This window comes from Elaeis guineensis, chromosome 1, assembly GCF_000442705.2.
Source record: "Elaeis guineensis isolate ETL-2024a chromosome 1, EG11, whole genome shotgun sequence".
Taxonomy (NCBI): Eukaryota; Viridiplantae; Streptophyta; class Magnoliopsida; order Arecales; family Arecaceae; genus Elaeis; species Elaeis guineensis.
This window is the reverse complement of record NC_025993.2, coordinates 33,644,986-33,661,556: the sequence shown is the minus strand read 5'-3', so window position 1 is coordinate 33,661,556 and position 16,571 is coordinate 33,644,986. Positions and strand designations below refer to the sequence as shown.

At 39.9% G+C, this 16,571-nt stretch overlaps 1 protein-coding gene across 3 annotated transcripts; it reads left to right on the top strand.

The window, feature by feature from the left end:
- The first annotated feature begins 163 nt into the window (after nucleotides 1–163).
- Nucleotides 164–6,726, top strand: LOC140855788 (uncharacterized). Of its 3 annotated transcripts, none has more exons than XM_073252616.1 (3): nucleotides 164–449; nucleotides 537–665; nucleotides 757–1,027. In XM_073252616.1, the coding sequence occupies exons 1-2, from the start codon at nucleotides 302–304 to the stop codon at nucleotides 659–661; spliced, it is 273 nt and encodes a 90-aa protein (XP_073108717.1). In that variant the 5' UTR covers nucleotides 164–301; the 3' UTR covers nucleotides 662–665; nucleotides 757–1,027. The 3 variants fall into 3 exon arrangements, with proteins under 3 accessions (XP_073108717.1, XP_073108711.1, XP_073108709.1); XM_073252610.1 differs by lacking the exon at nucleotides 757–1,027 and adding an exon at nucleotides 6,386–6,726 and having other exon boundaries at nucleotides 165–449; XM_073252608.1 differs by having other exon boundaries at nucleotides 166–449; nucleotides 537–1,027.
- Nucleotides 6,727–16,571: the final 9,845 nt, after the last annotated feature.

The following is a 16,571-nucleotide window of genomic DNA, read 5'->3' as shown; positions in this document are numbered from 1 at the left end:
TTTTTGTATTAAATATGATAATTTGAATAAAAAATTTTTATATTAGATAATCCTCAACAAAATGGTCCTATTAAGATTGCATTATTATTGGAGAGTTTCTCTGCTACATTTGCCACATTTAAATTCTTAATTAGCAAAGCAAAGGAACCCCTCCAACGTAGTCCAAACGCAATCTATTCACACGTGTGACAAGCACCGACACGTTTCTTCCATCTTCCCCCTCTTCCATCTCCCAACCCCGCACATCCGAAGCCGGCGGAACGAAGAAACCGAAGCCAACTGAGAGTTCTCGGCCTCCACCATGGTCTCCTCCGCCGCTAGGGTTTCTCTCCGCGTCGCCGCCATCGTCGCCATCCTCCTCGTCGCTTTCTACGTCGGCCGCCCCCTCTACTGGAAGCTCTCTGCCACCATCCACGAGATCCGCGAGAAGCGCCAGACCGTCAAAGAAGGTCCTCCCCCCTTCCCTTTCTCGATCACTCTCCGTGTTCTCTTCTTTCCTGGAATCTCAGCAAAATGGTCGCTTTTTGGTGTTTCAGGAATCTCACAGTTCGTTCTGGAGGCCCAGAGGACGGTCGGATGGGTCCACGATGAGTCCGACTCGGGATCCGACGTTGATCGGAAGGCTTCCGTGTCTACCAGTCGCCGGTTTATTCGAAAATGATCAGGTTTTCCATCATCTGTAGCTAGCTGTTCTTCTTCTTCTTCTTGTCGTCGTCGTAAATAATGCTTCTTTCCCTTTCCGTTATCTGTTAATAGATCTGGGGGCAGTGATGTTGTTAGGTCCAAGATCAGTTCTTTCTGAGCGTAATCGGGTTGCCATTTTGCTAGAAGTCGATCTGGCCTTGTAGTTCTGTATTAATATTCAAAGCATCGATGTGCTGTTGTAATGCACCAATTGGAACTCCTGTTGCTCTATAATGGATGTTAGATTTTGTTGAGTGTCTTTGGTAGTATGATGTGCTTGTCCTGTATGGAATGCAGAATTTTCTTTATTTCTATAATAAATGGACCAATATTCTGCACTGGATTTTTGTAGTGTTCTGAAGTTTTCAGTTTGATAATATAAGCTTAATGTAATGGCGCTATATATATATATATATATATATATATATATATATATATATATATATATATTTTTTTTTTTTTTTTTTTTTTTTCTTTTTCATAGTCTTAAACAGAAACATGGAAGTCTGTTAAATGCTTGATTTTCAGCCCCATTTATGTGCCCAGCAATATCCCTGGAAGGCCAAGCATCTAGGGACACAGACTTTTAAAATTTGAACCTGATTCAATGCGTGTAGTGTCCAAGCATCCACCTCTAATGCCACCTTAGGTGCACATGTGTGCTCGGGCTGCCTTATGCACAAGCCTTAGGCCTGGAAGTGCACTCAGGTGCTTGCTTCATGTCGCCCATTTGGGCTAATCAAATTTCACTGGATTGCTTGGGGCCCTAATCTGCCTATCTGTGCCTAGGTGACTTTTTTCTTTCTTTATTTTTAAGTTCTTGAGTATTGACCTTTTTTTTTTATTTGTCTACGTTAGTCATTGGCTTATAAAAATGTTTGCTATTCCTCAAATTTGAGTTGGTCTCCTTTGACTAGACTTTTACTTACACTGGAAATGTTGTAAATCCATCTAATTTACAACTTTCAGTTCAATTAAAAATATGTTATTGACCTTCATGATTTACTATGTGGTCCTTGTGTTAGGCTGCTGCCTGCATAAAGCTGATTATGTTTGATTAAAGCACTTCTTGATTTTTGCTTTCAAACATTTGAAAACCTTCCACCTCCCAGATCAAATCAAAATCTTTTTATCAAAAGCTCATCTTATTTTGGGTCGTAATCTCAACCTCAACTCAGCTTGACTAATTCTTAATCCCAAACTAGTTGGAGTTGGCTACATAAATCCTTTTTCCCCATTCCTCTCTGTTTAGGGCTACATTTTCTAAAAGATGTAGTGGTATGAAGTCTTTATTACTTCATCCCATGTGATTTTCAAGTTTACCTCCATCCCTCTTTCTTTCTATATGTATCAAATCACTTTGTTGTACTGGTGCATCTCGCGGTCCACGTTGTATGTATCCAGATCATCTAAGTTATCATTCTCAAATGATCCTCAATTAGTATTATCTCTATATTTTTACAAATGACATTATCTTTTATTCTATCTTTTCTTGAATTACCATGCATTCATCTCAACATTCTTATTCTGGCTACACTTATCTCGTGCATATATTGTTTTCTAGCAACCTAACATACTATACTATAAAGTATCGCTGTTTGTTCTATAAAATTTTTGTCAACTTGATAGATATTTTACGATCATATGATATCTCAGTTGCACTTTTTAATTTTATCCATCATGCTTTAATCCTATGGATAATATCCTCTTTAATCTCTCCTTCTTTATGAATAATGGATCCTAAATATCAAAATTGATTAGTTTTAAGAATTTCATGATCCTCAATTGTCACTCTACCTTCATCTTTATTTTTAATTTTACTAAAACTACATTCCATGGATTCAGTCTTGGTCCTACTTAACCTGAAATCCTTAGATTTTCCATAATTCTAACTTGAGACTAACTCCAATCTTAGTTTCATCTATCAAGATTATATCATCTATAAATACTATGTACCAAGGAATGTTGTCTTGAGTATGCCTAATAATCTCATCCTTAACTAGTGCAAAAAAAGATACGAACTTGGACTGGATCCTCCATGTAAATCTATTGTAATGGAAAATTTACTAGTATTACCATTGGTAGTTCTCTTCCTAGTAACTACTTCATTATACATGTCCTTAATCATATGAATATGACTAATAGAAAATTCCTTTCTTTTCTAACACCTACCATAAGACTTGGATCATAATCACAACCTAGCATCATAAATAACACTACGAAGAATAATTTCTTTAAATATTAGTTACTCATCAATTTTAGTTAGCTCATTGTGTTTTAAGACTTTTTCAAATAATTTCCATCTAATAATAGTTTATTGAGCAACTATGGTTTTTTCTATCGGCTTTTATAGCTTGATGGGCTAAATGAAATGGCATGCAAGTTTTACCTTTGAGATGTTCATGGTGCATCGGTTCATCAAACAGACAGTCTACTCAATTGGCTCATCTTTGAATCTTCCTTTCTGAAGATTCAAGGAATAAATTGTGAGATCCCCTTTCATTCTTTCCAAGTAATTATAAATATATTTCGTTTTTCAACTTTGCATCGACCTTTGCTAGATAATCCTTTATGGTTTGGCTATATCTTCTGTTGATTCTGGGAACAAAGCCCACAGCTCTTTGTTGTTGATTTTCTTGGTTTGCTTTATGCATGACAATATATTCATGTAGGACCTTCAAACAAATGGAGCAATCAGAACTTCTGCTCAAAGTTGATGGCTTCTAGAGCATGAACAAAATGATGGTAAAACAAAAAAAAATGGATTTTTTTTCTAAACTAAACAACAAGGCTTGAGTTCCACCCAAAGGATTCCTCTTCACGGTTAGAGAAAATTGTGAGAATGGATTGGGGTTAGTGACTTTGTAAGGCCTTTTCTCCAAATTTGATATTTAAATGCTTTTGAAGTAGGACTGACAAAATATGACTCGACTTGCCAACCCGACCTGTCTTCAACCCGCCATAAATAGGTTTGGATTTAGGCTAAATGAATTTGGGTCATAAATGAGTCAATCCATTTAACCCGTTTAATAAGTGGGTCGGATTTGGGTTTTAAATATCTGACCCGTTTAACCCATTTAATCCGTTTAATATTCAGGTCGGATTGAGTCAGATAACCCATTTAATCTGTTTAATCTATTTCTGACCCATTTAACCCGATCTGTTTAACCTGTTTAACCCATTTAAGATCCGTTTAACCTGTTTAAAATCTGTTTAACCTGTTTCTGATCCATTTAATCTGACCTGTTTAATCTGTTTAACTCGTTTAACCTAATTTGACCGATTTAATAAACGGGTTAAACGGGTCGGATCGGGTTACTTGTTTAATAAATAGGTCAGATTTAGATTTGAATTTTTGACTCGTTTAATAAACAGATCGGATTTGGATTGACAATTTTCTGATCCGACCCGTTTATGACCCGACCCGACCCGACCCGATTGCTACCCCTATTTTGAAGTCTCTCTTAATAATTAAAATATCATGTATTGCACCAGCATGGGAGGATTTGCTGGCATGTTGAAATTTGTTCTTCTTATTCTTCAATTTCTTCTTCTTCCTCCTCTTCTTCTTCTTCTTTTATCCAAATGGGAGCCAAATTTAACTACTTCATACTAGTGTATGAAGTTGTTTTGAGCCGATATCGTCTCTTTAGAGATCTAAGAGCTTAAACAATCCAAAATAACTTTAGGTATTAATGTTTAACATGTGAACTGCATTGTCACATAATTTATCATATAAGCAAATTATTTTTACCCATTAAGAACAAAACAAGCTCAAAATCCATAATAAAAATATGACACAAACCTAAGTTTACATATAAGCAACACATTTTAGGTGTTGTAACTATGCTGCCACCATTGTAGGGGCCTTTTGGTTGGGGGTAATCTGGCATGGAAAAATGATTCCCATGTCAGATTACCATGTTTGGTATAAAAAAGAGAAGAAAGAGATAGTAAAAAAGTTGGTGGGCCCCATGCTTATTTTTCGGAGAAAGAATGTAAAATAAATATCATGGAGGGGTTGGTATTTGATAAATTTTCAAGTGGCGGTAATCCATACTTGACAAAAATACTCCCAATAAAGCTGCATATGTAATTATTAAATTTGTTTAGATATCTTTCTAAATTCATTAAATAAAGAGCTTTTGTAAAAAAAATAAGATGGAGATGATATTATATAAAGGGCTATGTGATTATAGTCATTGCATAAAAGCTAATTGAAGATGATAATACTATCTTAGTATTAAAAAATTATTTTTATGTTGAAAGATATATTTGTAAATTTGGCTATATTTCTATATAGATTTACCTCCAACCAAACGTAGTAATCTTTTTCTAGTATTATTTTCTGGAGTAACTTTTCCACCAATCAAACATGATAAAACTTATTTTCCTTCGCAATCATTTTTTCAAATAAATGATTCTCAAGAATTGTCTGATTACCTCGTAATTTGACATATCCCAATCAAATGGATCCTTAGGATGTTCATGTGCTGACTGTAAAGTGTAGGAACTTACATAGACTAGTGGTTTAGACTAATGGTTACCATTAGCTCATTCCATTGGTCCAGTGTAGAAAATGATATTTTATTGTTGCTGCGTTTACTTTGTAGATTGGGCCTTAATTTTTTTTTTAAAAAATGCACAAGAGGCAAAAACTAAAGAGAATGGCTTTTGAATATGTTGCATAAAAGCAACTCTATGCAGGATTGCCTGATATGAGTTAAAACCAAGAGAGCACTCTGCAAGTTTCATGATATATGTGAGTGCGCATCACTACAGTACATATTGATGAAGGTGGATAAGAACTGTATGGGCTAGCATGGCTGGTGGTACATGTGACATGTAATGCCAATAACCTATTTGAAAAATGTTCATAATGGATGGAGTACTGAACAACCAAGAATTTTTTCTAGAACTTTCTCAAGAAAAAGACAGTGATGTATTTGTTATTTTATAGTTCAAGCTCTTGTTCGCTTGAAATACAGTTAAATAATAAAAGATTATCCTAATATTTACAGCCATCTGGCTAAGAGGTCACATATATGTAACCTAAAGATTATCATATTAAATAATAAAAGATTATTACAAGAGAGACTCCAACTTTCTCAGTCAATCTCGATTCCTCCAAAAAGTAACTCTTGGACTTGTCTATTCAGACCATTATAATAATATGTTAAATATTATTTTAATTTGACTTGGGCTGCAGAGAAAATTTGCATACTCTATAGCTGAATGCTTATATAAGAACAGCCAAATATGACATCCCACACCCAAAACCCTGAAGTAAGTTTGTAATTTTACTTGGAGCACCCTTTCCTTCAATTATCAGAGTAAATGAAAAAAATGCCTTGCATATCTGAGCTTGCATAGATTTCAGTCATGTATGAGCATGATCACGAACAAATCAGCTTCTAATAAAACTAGGGAGCATGAGGTATTGATATGTACATTTACAGTTTGTTTTTGAAATAGACAAACAGGTAAAACTATGAAGAGGTGTTGTATGTGAATGGGAAAAGTCCAAAAAACCAAGGTTTCAGGTGCTGGCCTGAGCTGTTTTCTGCTGGCTGGTGTGTGCCATGGCATGTCAAGCCAGTATCATGGGTTGTATTTTTTTAATTAAAAAGAGTGCATTAAATTCCTTTGCTGATGCAACATGTGTACTGCTTAGCATGCTTAAAATCCTTGCAACTTACAGGTATCTTTGTGGTTGATTGAGAAAGAAGTGTTACAAAGTTGAAGCCAAATAAGTGAGAAGTGCCATGATGGTTGTGCTATTAGATGGTCTGTCTATTAAGAAAAAGAGTTGTTATTAGCCGCTTTGTGAACTCAAAAGCATGAAATGACCCTCCAGTCTTTTGACACAAGTAATAATTTATGGAACAATCCTTTAATAGTAAGAGCACAATGCATTGAAATTGATCAGATAAATATATGATTTGTAATTGTATTTTTTCTGAAGTTAAACTTCTAGAGATTATTGTAATCCTATTTATGGACTTTGTAAGATCATGATTAAATGCAAGATGGTTCTCTTTCTTTTTTATAGCAGCACCATATCTTGTTTAGTGAGGATGCCTCATGTTTTCTCATTTCCTCTTGATACTGTTGATATATTTGATGTTTGGAATACTTTTGTCCATAATATTCCTGCTGCAATAAGTTGTTAGACTGCGAAACATTCTGTACGATTTAACTTTAGAACTATTTTTTCAGTGGTGATTTCATGTAATATGGTCATGCTATGTTATCTTCTATGATAAAAGTGTTGTTCTTAATCTTTCCTTACCGGACCCTTTACCTTTTTCCTTCTCATTGTGAATTTGAGTATACACTATTTACTTTGTTTGTTGCAAATAATTAGTAGAATGTTGGTACTGATCATTTAGGTCCATTCAAATTGCATGAGCTAGATATTTTTAGAATATAAGTAGGGCAAATTTGTGAAGTTTTTATAGGATTGCTTTCAGATATCAGTAATTCAAGAGCATTATGTTTTCTTTCTTTTTACTTTGAGAAGTTTGAAATTTTGCAGAACAATTATTAGGATTTGATTCCCAAAACTAGAGAAGTTAAATAATAAATTTTAGTTTTGTATTCATAGACTGTTGATATCTACCAATTTGAATTTCCAAGCTTGTATTATAAGGAACTTCTCTAATGGAAAGTCAAATCAACATATTTTTAGAATTAATTTGGTGTGATAAGACCAACATGTTATGATTCTCAAAATATCCTTATAGATCTTAAAGGTTTGTTCTTTTACGCATTTGCTAATTTTAATGAGTGTTTAAATTGGTTATCGGGTGAGCAAAGACACAGAACGTGCTGACAAATTTTTTGTACCCATAACCATAATGATGAACAATCTTCCTTGTTTAATCTGTTCGGGAATGGTATTGTAGATCATGCCTGAAAATAGTTCCTACGGGTTCAACCTTTTACTACCATTACTGCCTCAAAATCCTGAACAAGGTGGATAATTGGCACCAGATAAATAGTGAATGTAGGAAGGGATAGAACTATAAATATGCATAGCATTCTTGATGATTTTGATGTTTCATAAGATTTATGTAATTTATAATGAAGAACCCTTACTCCAGCCCCCATTATTTGAGTTTCTATGTTAATCTCTCCCAGTTTTCAGAGTGATTATATATGAAACTTATCTTACTAGTGTCCATGTCCTAGGTGAACCATATCTTGTCACAACAGAGATATTATGAGATCAAGATGAAGATCCAGTGATTCGATGTTTGGTTGAAGGTTGTGTTTTTTTGTATAGGAACTCTAGATGGGACAAATTTAGTTAAAATTTTTCTCCACAATGATATTGCCTAATCATTCTCTGCACTGACGTCAACTTGGGCGGTTTCTATCAATAAAATGGAAAGGTGAAACCAGTAAAATTTGTGCACCTGTGGTGATTTTAGGTTGCATAAGTTGTATAAATTTTACAAGATCTTCTAAAAAAGAAACTATAAAACCATAACAGTGCTAATTGCTCTTCATGTCACAGCTGCATATGGTATCCTAACATAAATTCCTAATAAATATAAACTCTCCAAATACCTGGTCAACTTTTGACAGTATGAGCTTGTTTAAAATCCATTGAAAGGGGAAACTAAAGCCAGTTTACTTGAGAGAAATTCTGTCTCCAAGTGATATGTGGTCCTTCCCTCCCTTTTTTAATAGCAATTCTGCATGAAACTTCACTAAAATCCATGTGAGGGTTTGTATTGCAGTTATTATCTGTATAGCATCTATGAGAAGACAGCAGTATCTGGTATTCTGTAATGTGAATAGTTAAATATGCAAAAAGGCGTGGTAGATTAACCACTAGAAATTGTATACATTTTTTGATGATAGGTGAGGGAATACCTGCTATCAACCCACTTCTTCAATGATAAGATAGTGATTGTAGGGCAAATGGGGTTGCAAATTATCTGAAAAATTGGGATGATAGGAATAGTTGCAGAATAAAGCTTAGAAAATGTCAAATACAAATATCTTATGTTGTACACTGTTTGCTAGATTCCTTGATTGATCTAAAGTTTCAATTTTATGCATGCCTTAGCTCAGGTAATTAGGTTACTGTGTTTGTACATGAATTGTCTATTGTTCTTAACTAGATGCAATGAAATTTCAGTCAGGTCACATTATGAATTTAAATTGCAGTATCAACTAGTTGATTTAATAATTATTGGCATGGAGATATGAAATTCATGTAATATATAAATAAATATGCAAAGGCATGCCTGCATAATTTTACCCTTCTTCCGGGGCGGGCATGCTTGTGTGCATGCTTAGAATTATTTGATTTTCCGTGGATGCTAGAATTATTTTAGTTTCATTTTCTGTGGACAGATGCTTGCTACTAGAATCATTTTATTTTCTATGGACAAAGTTTACATAAACAAGAGTAGTAGCATCAATCACATAATATGGTAGGATCCCGGCGTTCTAGACTGGATAGTTTAAGAGCACCGAAATGCTCCATCCACTAGGCTAGACCTTGCCACTTGAACGCCGTAGTGGCACAAGACAGCATTGATCGCAACACCTCCTGTACTAAAGCAGTGTTCGTTGCTGAACCACCTCAAGAGGAATCTGACCTGATTCCCACTTCAAGAAGCAAGTATCAAACCAGCTCAAGGATTAGTAGGCAAATCATGAGCTACTATATTAACAAAAGTGCTTGTTGCTGCTGATTACTGAGCTGGCCCCGAGGTTGGCAGGTTCGATGGGCATCGAGCTGAGGTTGAGGTTAGCCAGGATTGGAATGAGCTGAAGTGGGTGATGGTCCGATCAGTGGAGATTGAACCTACAAATAAATTCCTTGATCAAAAATGCTTACGGAGGACGGGAATCCTCTTATGCTCAAATCAGTAGATAATCGGAGAGCAAAGAGAGAGAGAGAGGGAGAGAACTATTTATGAGGGCTTGAGACTTACTTGGGATCCTCCTTTCCCTTATATTTATAGAGAGAGAGCTGCGGCCTTCCCGCTTTGAGCGATGGTTGTTATGAAATATGTGCGTGAATTATACTGGTGGAAATCGTGTCCCGTGTTTGGGATGTAAAGTAGGTTAGCAGTCACCTGACTATTGCGCGGATCCCCTCCTATATGGTTATGGTTGTCTTATCGGGCTTACCACGACTAAAAGATCGATCCTCTTCTGGATTAGGTCACCTGCCTAATTGGGCTAGCCTTCTCCTTGTCTACAACCAAGGAGGTTAGATTGGTGGGGTTCGACCATGTGTCCTTGGTGCTAGCCGAGCTCAAGGGAGCTTTGGCTCTGGTCAAGATTGAGGTGATACACCCCAGCACTTGGCCCCTCACTCTTGAGCCCGAGTTGAAACTAGGGTAGGATGAAGGGCATTGTGTCAGTGATCAAGGCCAAGCCATGTTTGATGATGGGACAACCATAACGAATGCACATCCATGGGTGAAACGGTGGAGTAATGAGTGGGTGGCATATGTCATGATCTTGCCCATCCAAGTTGTTGCTTCTGCTAATTTGGGCCATTAATGCCAGTAATCCATGGGAGGCCACGGAGGAGGTCGAGGCTAGGTCCAGAATGTTCAGATGAAGGTGGTTGGTGCGTTGACGGCCAAAGATAAAGCTCGGAGGGCCCTCCTCGAGGCCAGCTAGGAGGTGCGTGACCTTAAGATCAAGGTCAGCAAGGTCGAGGAGAAAGCGGTTTGAGCTAAGGGCCGGATCATTGAGGCCCTCCATAGTGAAGTCAAATGGGAGGAGGAGCTCCGGGTTGTGAAGAGGAGGGCGGTCGTGGGGTTCCATGCCTCGATTGAGCTTTGGAAGGAGAAAGCTGAGTTTGCCGACTTGTACCTGGAGAAAGTGGTGGATTGCTGGGCTCGGGTTCAACGCCTCTTCTGTGAGCTCGACCTCAGTCGCTTGGATAGTGATGACACGGAGCCAAAGTGGACGTGGTCGTTGAGGTCGAGGCCATGGAGGTTACCGAGACCGCTGTCCCGACTCCAGCTGCTGTCAGTGAGGAGGAACCTGCCCTCCTAGCTGACACCTAGGCCTTAGGTGGCCTTTATCTCTTCCTTTCTTCTTCTTTCTGCTTTTTTGTCCTTCTCTACATGTTGCTTAGACCTGTCCGAGCATACTTTTAGGTCGGTCTCGTCCGACTTTTTTTTGTAACGACTCTTTGTAATAAAAAATTACTTTTCCTTAGTCTGTGGTTGTGCACGTACGTGAACAAGGAGCACTTGGGCTTGGTTTGCATCTCACCATAGGGGCTTCTGGGATCTTTCTTGGATGACCCCATGGCCCAGGTCAAGCCTCGCCGACCTTGTGCTCAGACGAGATCTAGTCCATCTTCAGCCCTACTTGCACTCGAGCGAGGAGATTAGGGATTTTGTTTGAGGGTATCCCAAATGGTCTAGGTCGGGCTTCGTTGACCCCATGCTCGGATGAGGCTGACCCATCTTCAACTTGATTTGCGCTCGGGTGAGAAGCTTAGGAATCCCTCTTGGAGTATCCCAAGTGGTCTAAGTCGGGCTTCATCGACCTTGTGCTTGAGCGAGGCCAACCAATCTCTGCCTTGACTTGTGCTCGAGTGAGGAACTTAGAGATCCCAGTCAAGGTTATCCCAAGTGGCCCAAGTCGGGCTTCGTCGACCTCATGCTTGGATGAGGTCGACCTATCTCCGACTTGACTTGCACTTGGGCAAGGAGCTTAAGAATCCTGCTTGGAGGTATATCCCAAGTGGCCTAGATCGAGCTTTGCCGACCTCATGCTTAGATGAGATCGACCCATCTCCAGCCTGACTCGCATTTAAACGCGAGGTTCATCTTGCCTCTTGTGTTCGGATGAGAGGAGGCTGACCGTGCTGTCCTTGTACTCGAACGAGGAGAGGCTCTTCTTGGTCTCTCGATGCTTGGAAGAGGAAAGGCTTGGCTTTGGCATGACGTCAGCAGATCCAGCCTGCTATAGTTCAAGGTACTTAAAGAAGACATGAAACCGAAGGAGTTTTTCTTTATAGCCGACATAGATTACATTACTGATGGTAAATCTATGAGTTTTCTGAATTTTGGGTTGGAGGGATCAAAGTCCCATCTAAACATCAAAACTAATAGGTTTTGGGTTGCACTACTTCATTGATCAAATATGGGCCTTTCCAACTTGGCGACAGTTTTCCTCGTTCTCCTTGATTTAGTTGTAGCTCCTGGTTGGTTTGCTGATCTGCCCCCCAGAGATGGTGTTGATGACGCCTATAGTAGGTTCTCAGGATTCCCCTTGGATTGCTGGTGTTCAGTTCGGGCATCGTTTTGGTTCGATTGTGCATCCACGTACCGCCTTGTTGATCTCGTCTGATGAGTGCCTCGATCTTATCGTGGAGCTGCATACACTTCTTGGTATCGTAATCATGGTCGCAATGATACTGGCAATATTTTCTAGCATTTCATCTATAGCTTGGGGTCAACATCCTCCGAGGTTGGGAAGGTCGTCTTGGCTCTATCTCCATAAGTACTTGGGCTCGAGGTGTATCGATAAGAGTATAGGTCCCGTAGTTCCAAGGTAGAGTTCGAGATCAACGATTCTGAGGCATCTTGGATCGGTTATTGCGAGGTGGGGTCCTTGAGCATCACGACTTCCTGGTACTTTGGCAGCCTTCTCGCCTTGACCCGCCTTCCTCGTCTTCATCGCAGCTCCTCTCCCGACGCTTCTCGACTAGCAATTCTTCATGCAGCTCCATCTCCTTAGCATTTGCATACTTCTCCACTCAAGCCAGTATCTCGATGAAGTCTTTAGGATACCTCTTATCTAAGGAGAAAAGGAACAAATTTTTTCGAAGTCCATCCTTGAGCATGGACATAGTGATTGACTGATCCAGATCACATACCTCAGGATGGTTGTGTTGAAGTGGCTCACATAGTCCTTGAGGGTTTCACCTTCTCTCTACTTGATGTTGATGAGAGAATTTGAGCTGTGGTGCTATCTTTTGCTGCCGACAAAATGCATCATGAAGACTCGATTGAGCTTCTCGAAGGAGTCGATCGAGGTTGATTGGAGGTTGAAGTGCCAATATCGCGCTACCTTTTGAAGAATAGATGGGAAGGCTTGGCAAAGAATGCCATTAGTGACTTCATGAAGGAGCATGAGAGCCTTGAAGCTCTCAAGATGGTCAATCAGATTGGTGATCCCATCATAGGGTTCCAATTGCGGCATTTGAATCGGATTGGTATCAGTTCATCCATGACCCTCCTAGTAAAAGGTGGATCAGCATTGAAGTCTGGCTTGTCGTTTTGGAGCTTAGCTTGGTCTTAAAGTGTCTCAATTTGTCTATTACTTTCTTGAAGTTTTCTTGCTACCTCAGCATCCCAAACAGTTTGATGGTTCGAGTGTCGAGGTGAGGAATGTCTCGGGTCAAGTCTTTGCTCGATCGTGAGGTTGGGGAGTGCCTTCTATGCCCACAGTCGGGGCTTCCAGGTCAACTATGGCAGCTGGGATATCTCTGCCTCGAACAATAGGGAGGAGATTGCTGACCCGAAGGTTGGACCAAGGCCTACAGAGGCACTGCGTGCGGTAGTTGGGTCGTGGCAACCTGCTGCATTTTTTGCACTGCATCGGTAAGGGCTTGCACCTGTTGGATGAGCAGATTGAATTGCTCGTTGGTTACTATGGGTGCTTGTTGGGGTGGAGTTGGTGCTTCAATGGGATCACACATCGCGAGCTATGGCAGAGTGGTGCGAAGCATTTGATGCTTCTCTTTATACTTTTATGGTGGTTGGAATGGATTTCCTTTCTGTCAAAATGGGGCTGTAAATGGCCCTTTCTCTAATGCTAATTTGTTGTTGCCGATTATTGACTTAGCCTTAAGATTGGTGGGTCTAATGGACATCGGGTTGAGGTTGAGGTTGCCCAAGATGGAAAGAGCTGAAGTGGGTGACACGTCCAATTGGTGGAGATTAAACCTGTCAATAAAGTACCTAATCGGAAATATCTTCAGGGGGACCCTCTCATGCTCAAATCAATAGATAATCCGAGAACAAAGAGAAAGAAGTATTTGCGAGAGCTTAAGACTTACATGGGGTTCTCCTTTTCCCCTCTATTTATAGAGAGAGAGAGCTACAACACTTTCCATTTTGAGCGGTGGCCGTTATGGAAGGTGTGCGCAAATCACACTAGCGAAAATCACATCCGGCATTTGGGATGTGGAGCAGGCTAGCTGTCATTTGATTGTTGTATGGATCTGTTCATATGGTTACAAATGCCTTATCGGATTTACCACGACTAAAAGATCAATCTCCTTTCGGATCAAATTGCCTGTCTAATTGGGTTAGCCTCATCCTTGACTTCGACCGAGGAGATCAAGTTGGTGGGGTTCGATCATGTATCCTCGATACTAGTCGAACTCAAGGGAGCTTCAGCTCTGGCCGACATCAGGGTGACATTCCAACAGTGCTAATTTCTAATTTTTCCCAAAACGTAATAAGTTTATGTTTTCAAAGAGTAACAATTGGTTGTTTATGACAAGCCACAAAAATAATTAAATATAAATTTACAAATAATTATGTGATTCTCAAGCCTGTACTTCTGACCTTTGTCTGCTTTGTTTTGTTTTGCTTTGTTATGGCTTCTTGAATAGCAAGCAATCTGTACGTGGATGTTGGCAGAAAGCAGGTCCCCAATGGTACATTTTGTCCTACTTATTTGTGTACTAATACATCAAAATGAGCACTTGATGAGTAGGGACCATTAAAACAAGTGGTTGTGATTGGCACGATCATGTGATGCATGCAGTGTAGATATAATTTCTCATGAGATTGGGCTTGTCATTATCCAGCCAACAGGGCTTATATTGCCCATGAGCATTGCATCACCCATTAGGCTACAGTTCATGTCATGAGTCGTGCAAAAGTTTATTAGAGATCGAGGCTTTCTTGCATAGCAAGAAGAATTGCATAAGGTATACTAAACTTGTTTCTTGAGACCTGGAGGAGCTCTAATCTGGCCTGCTACCCCATATCCAATCTAGGTTAAGGCCCAGGCTGTTGGACGAACTGAGTCAGCCAGTCGCAGTACTATGCAGAGTTAACTGGGGTCGGAGAAAGGGACAACACCCTAATGAATTGAACCCCCACCTCTCACCCAAAGAACAAGACATTATGCCATCTTGGGCAGATGCCTGGTGGTAGGTACAATGAACTTGTTATTTAATGGCATCATCGGTGAAGATCAAATCTAATTTCAAGGAACAGTAATTGTAGGGTCTTTCTGTCCGGATGTAGCCAGTATGCATTTATGTAGACCGAGGCTCTCTCTTTTACTGCCCCCTTCTTTTGGTATTCAGCTTTTTCCATTTTTTTTCTTTTGCATTTCCAGGCTGTCTTAAATTGATGGGTATATGGCAGCATAGAGATTCCTAGAGATTTCAAGCTAATAGAAGCAGGTTAACCTCTAGAATTATATTCCCATAAAGAATTTGAGGCTATGCCATTATTCTGTTGTGGTGCCCTTCGGAAATTCTTCTTGAAGTTTGGATTTTGGTATGGTTGATCAATTTGTATTTATTGTATTAATTCATCTTTTTAAAGGTGGTAAGTGTTAACTTACTCTTATGTTATAACAAACCTCTGGATATTGTTAATCATCATTTCTTTGCTCTTAACCGAGTCTGCTAAATATCATTTTTATGTTAGTTAGAACGGCTGTAACCTGTATTTGGTGGACTATGGAACTAATTTATTGATGGTCGAACTAAGGGGTGTTTGGTTCGCGATCGAGATCGGAATCGGAATGGATTGGAATCGAAATCAGAATAGTCTAATCTTCTGAAGCATTTGGTTTATGTCCGGAATCAAAATCAGAATGGATGATTTCCATTGTTGTTGTTTAGTTCATACAAAAATAAGAATCGGAGTCAACTCAAATTTTTATTTTTATTTTTAACTAAAATTTTTAAAAATTAATTATTTTAAAAATTGATATTAAATAAAAATTAAACATGATAATAATATCTTTAAATTTTTTTAAAAAATAATTAAATAATAATAATTATTTAATATTTAAAATTATTTATTTATTTATTTATTTTTTTCTCCCTTTCCTTCCTCGCAACCCCTCGACTGACCCTCCTATGCTGGTGATCGACTCGCACCCACCCTCATCCGACGCGCCACCCATGGCCCCGCCCCGTCGCCGTCCTCCGCACACTGTCTCGCAGCCATGGCCGCCTCTCTCTCCCCTCGTGAGGCACCCCCCGCGGCTTTGCATTGCCGCTGTCCACACCGCACCCGTCGTTCACCCTTGCCTCCGTGCGACCAGCACCCCTGCCCCTCTCTCTAAGCTTTGGCGGCCGTCCGTGGGATCGCAAACCCACTCGCACCGTGCTGCCCCCCTTCCTCGCCCGTCTTTCGAGACTTTTCGATCTCAAAGTCCCATCTTTTATTGTCATCTTGATATCCCTTCTATTATCCTACATCAGGACCAACAGCGACGCCATCCACTCCACGGCCTCCTTTGCCTCGTCGAGCTCAAAACCCTCGTCGACCGCCCAAGGAACCATCCCTCTGGTCACCCGAGGCCCCACCACTTTAGTCACTCGCAGCGGGTGATCGACTTTGGACCCTCGAGGACTAACGGCCCTCCAGTTGATCGGCCTCTCCACTACCCGGGACCCCTACGTCCTCCCCTCCCACACGATAATGCCACCGTTTGTGATAACGCCGCCCAGTTCTGCTACCTTGTTTCCCTCTGGCTCACCAACTGCTCCTCCGACGTCGACTTCTCCTCCACCACCCTTAGCACCCTCTCCACCCTTCGCTCTCTCTCCCTCCTCTGCTGCCCCATCCCAGGCTCACACCGTTTACCCACCCCCTTCGCCTCCTCCCTCCACTCCTTCTCTTGCATCT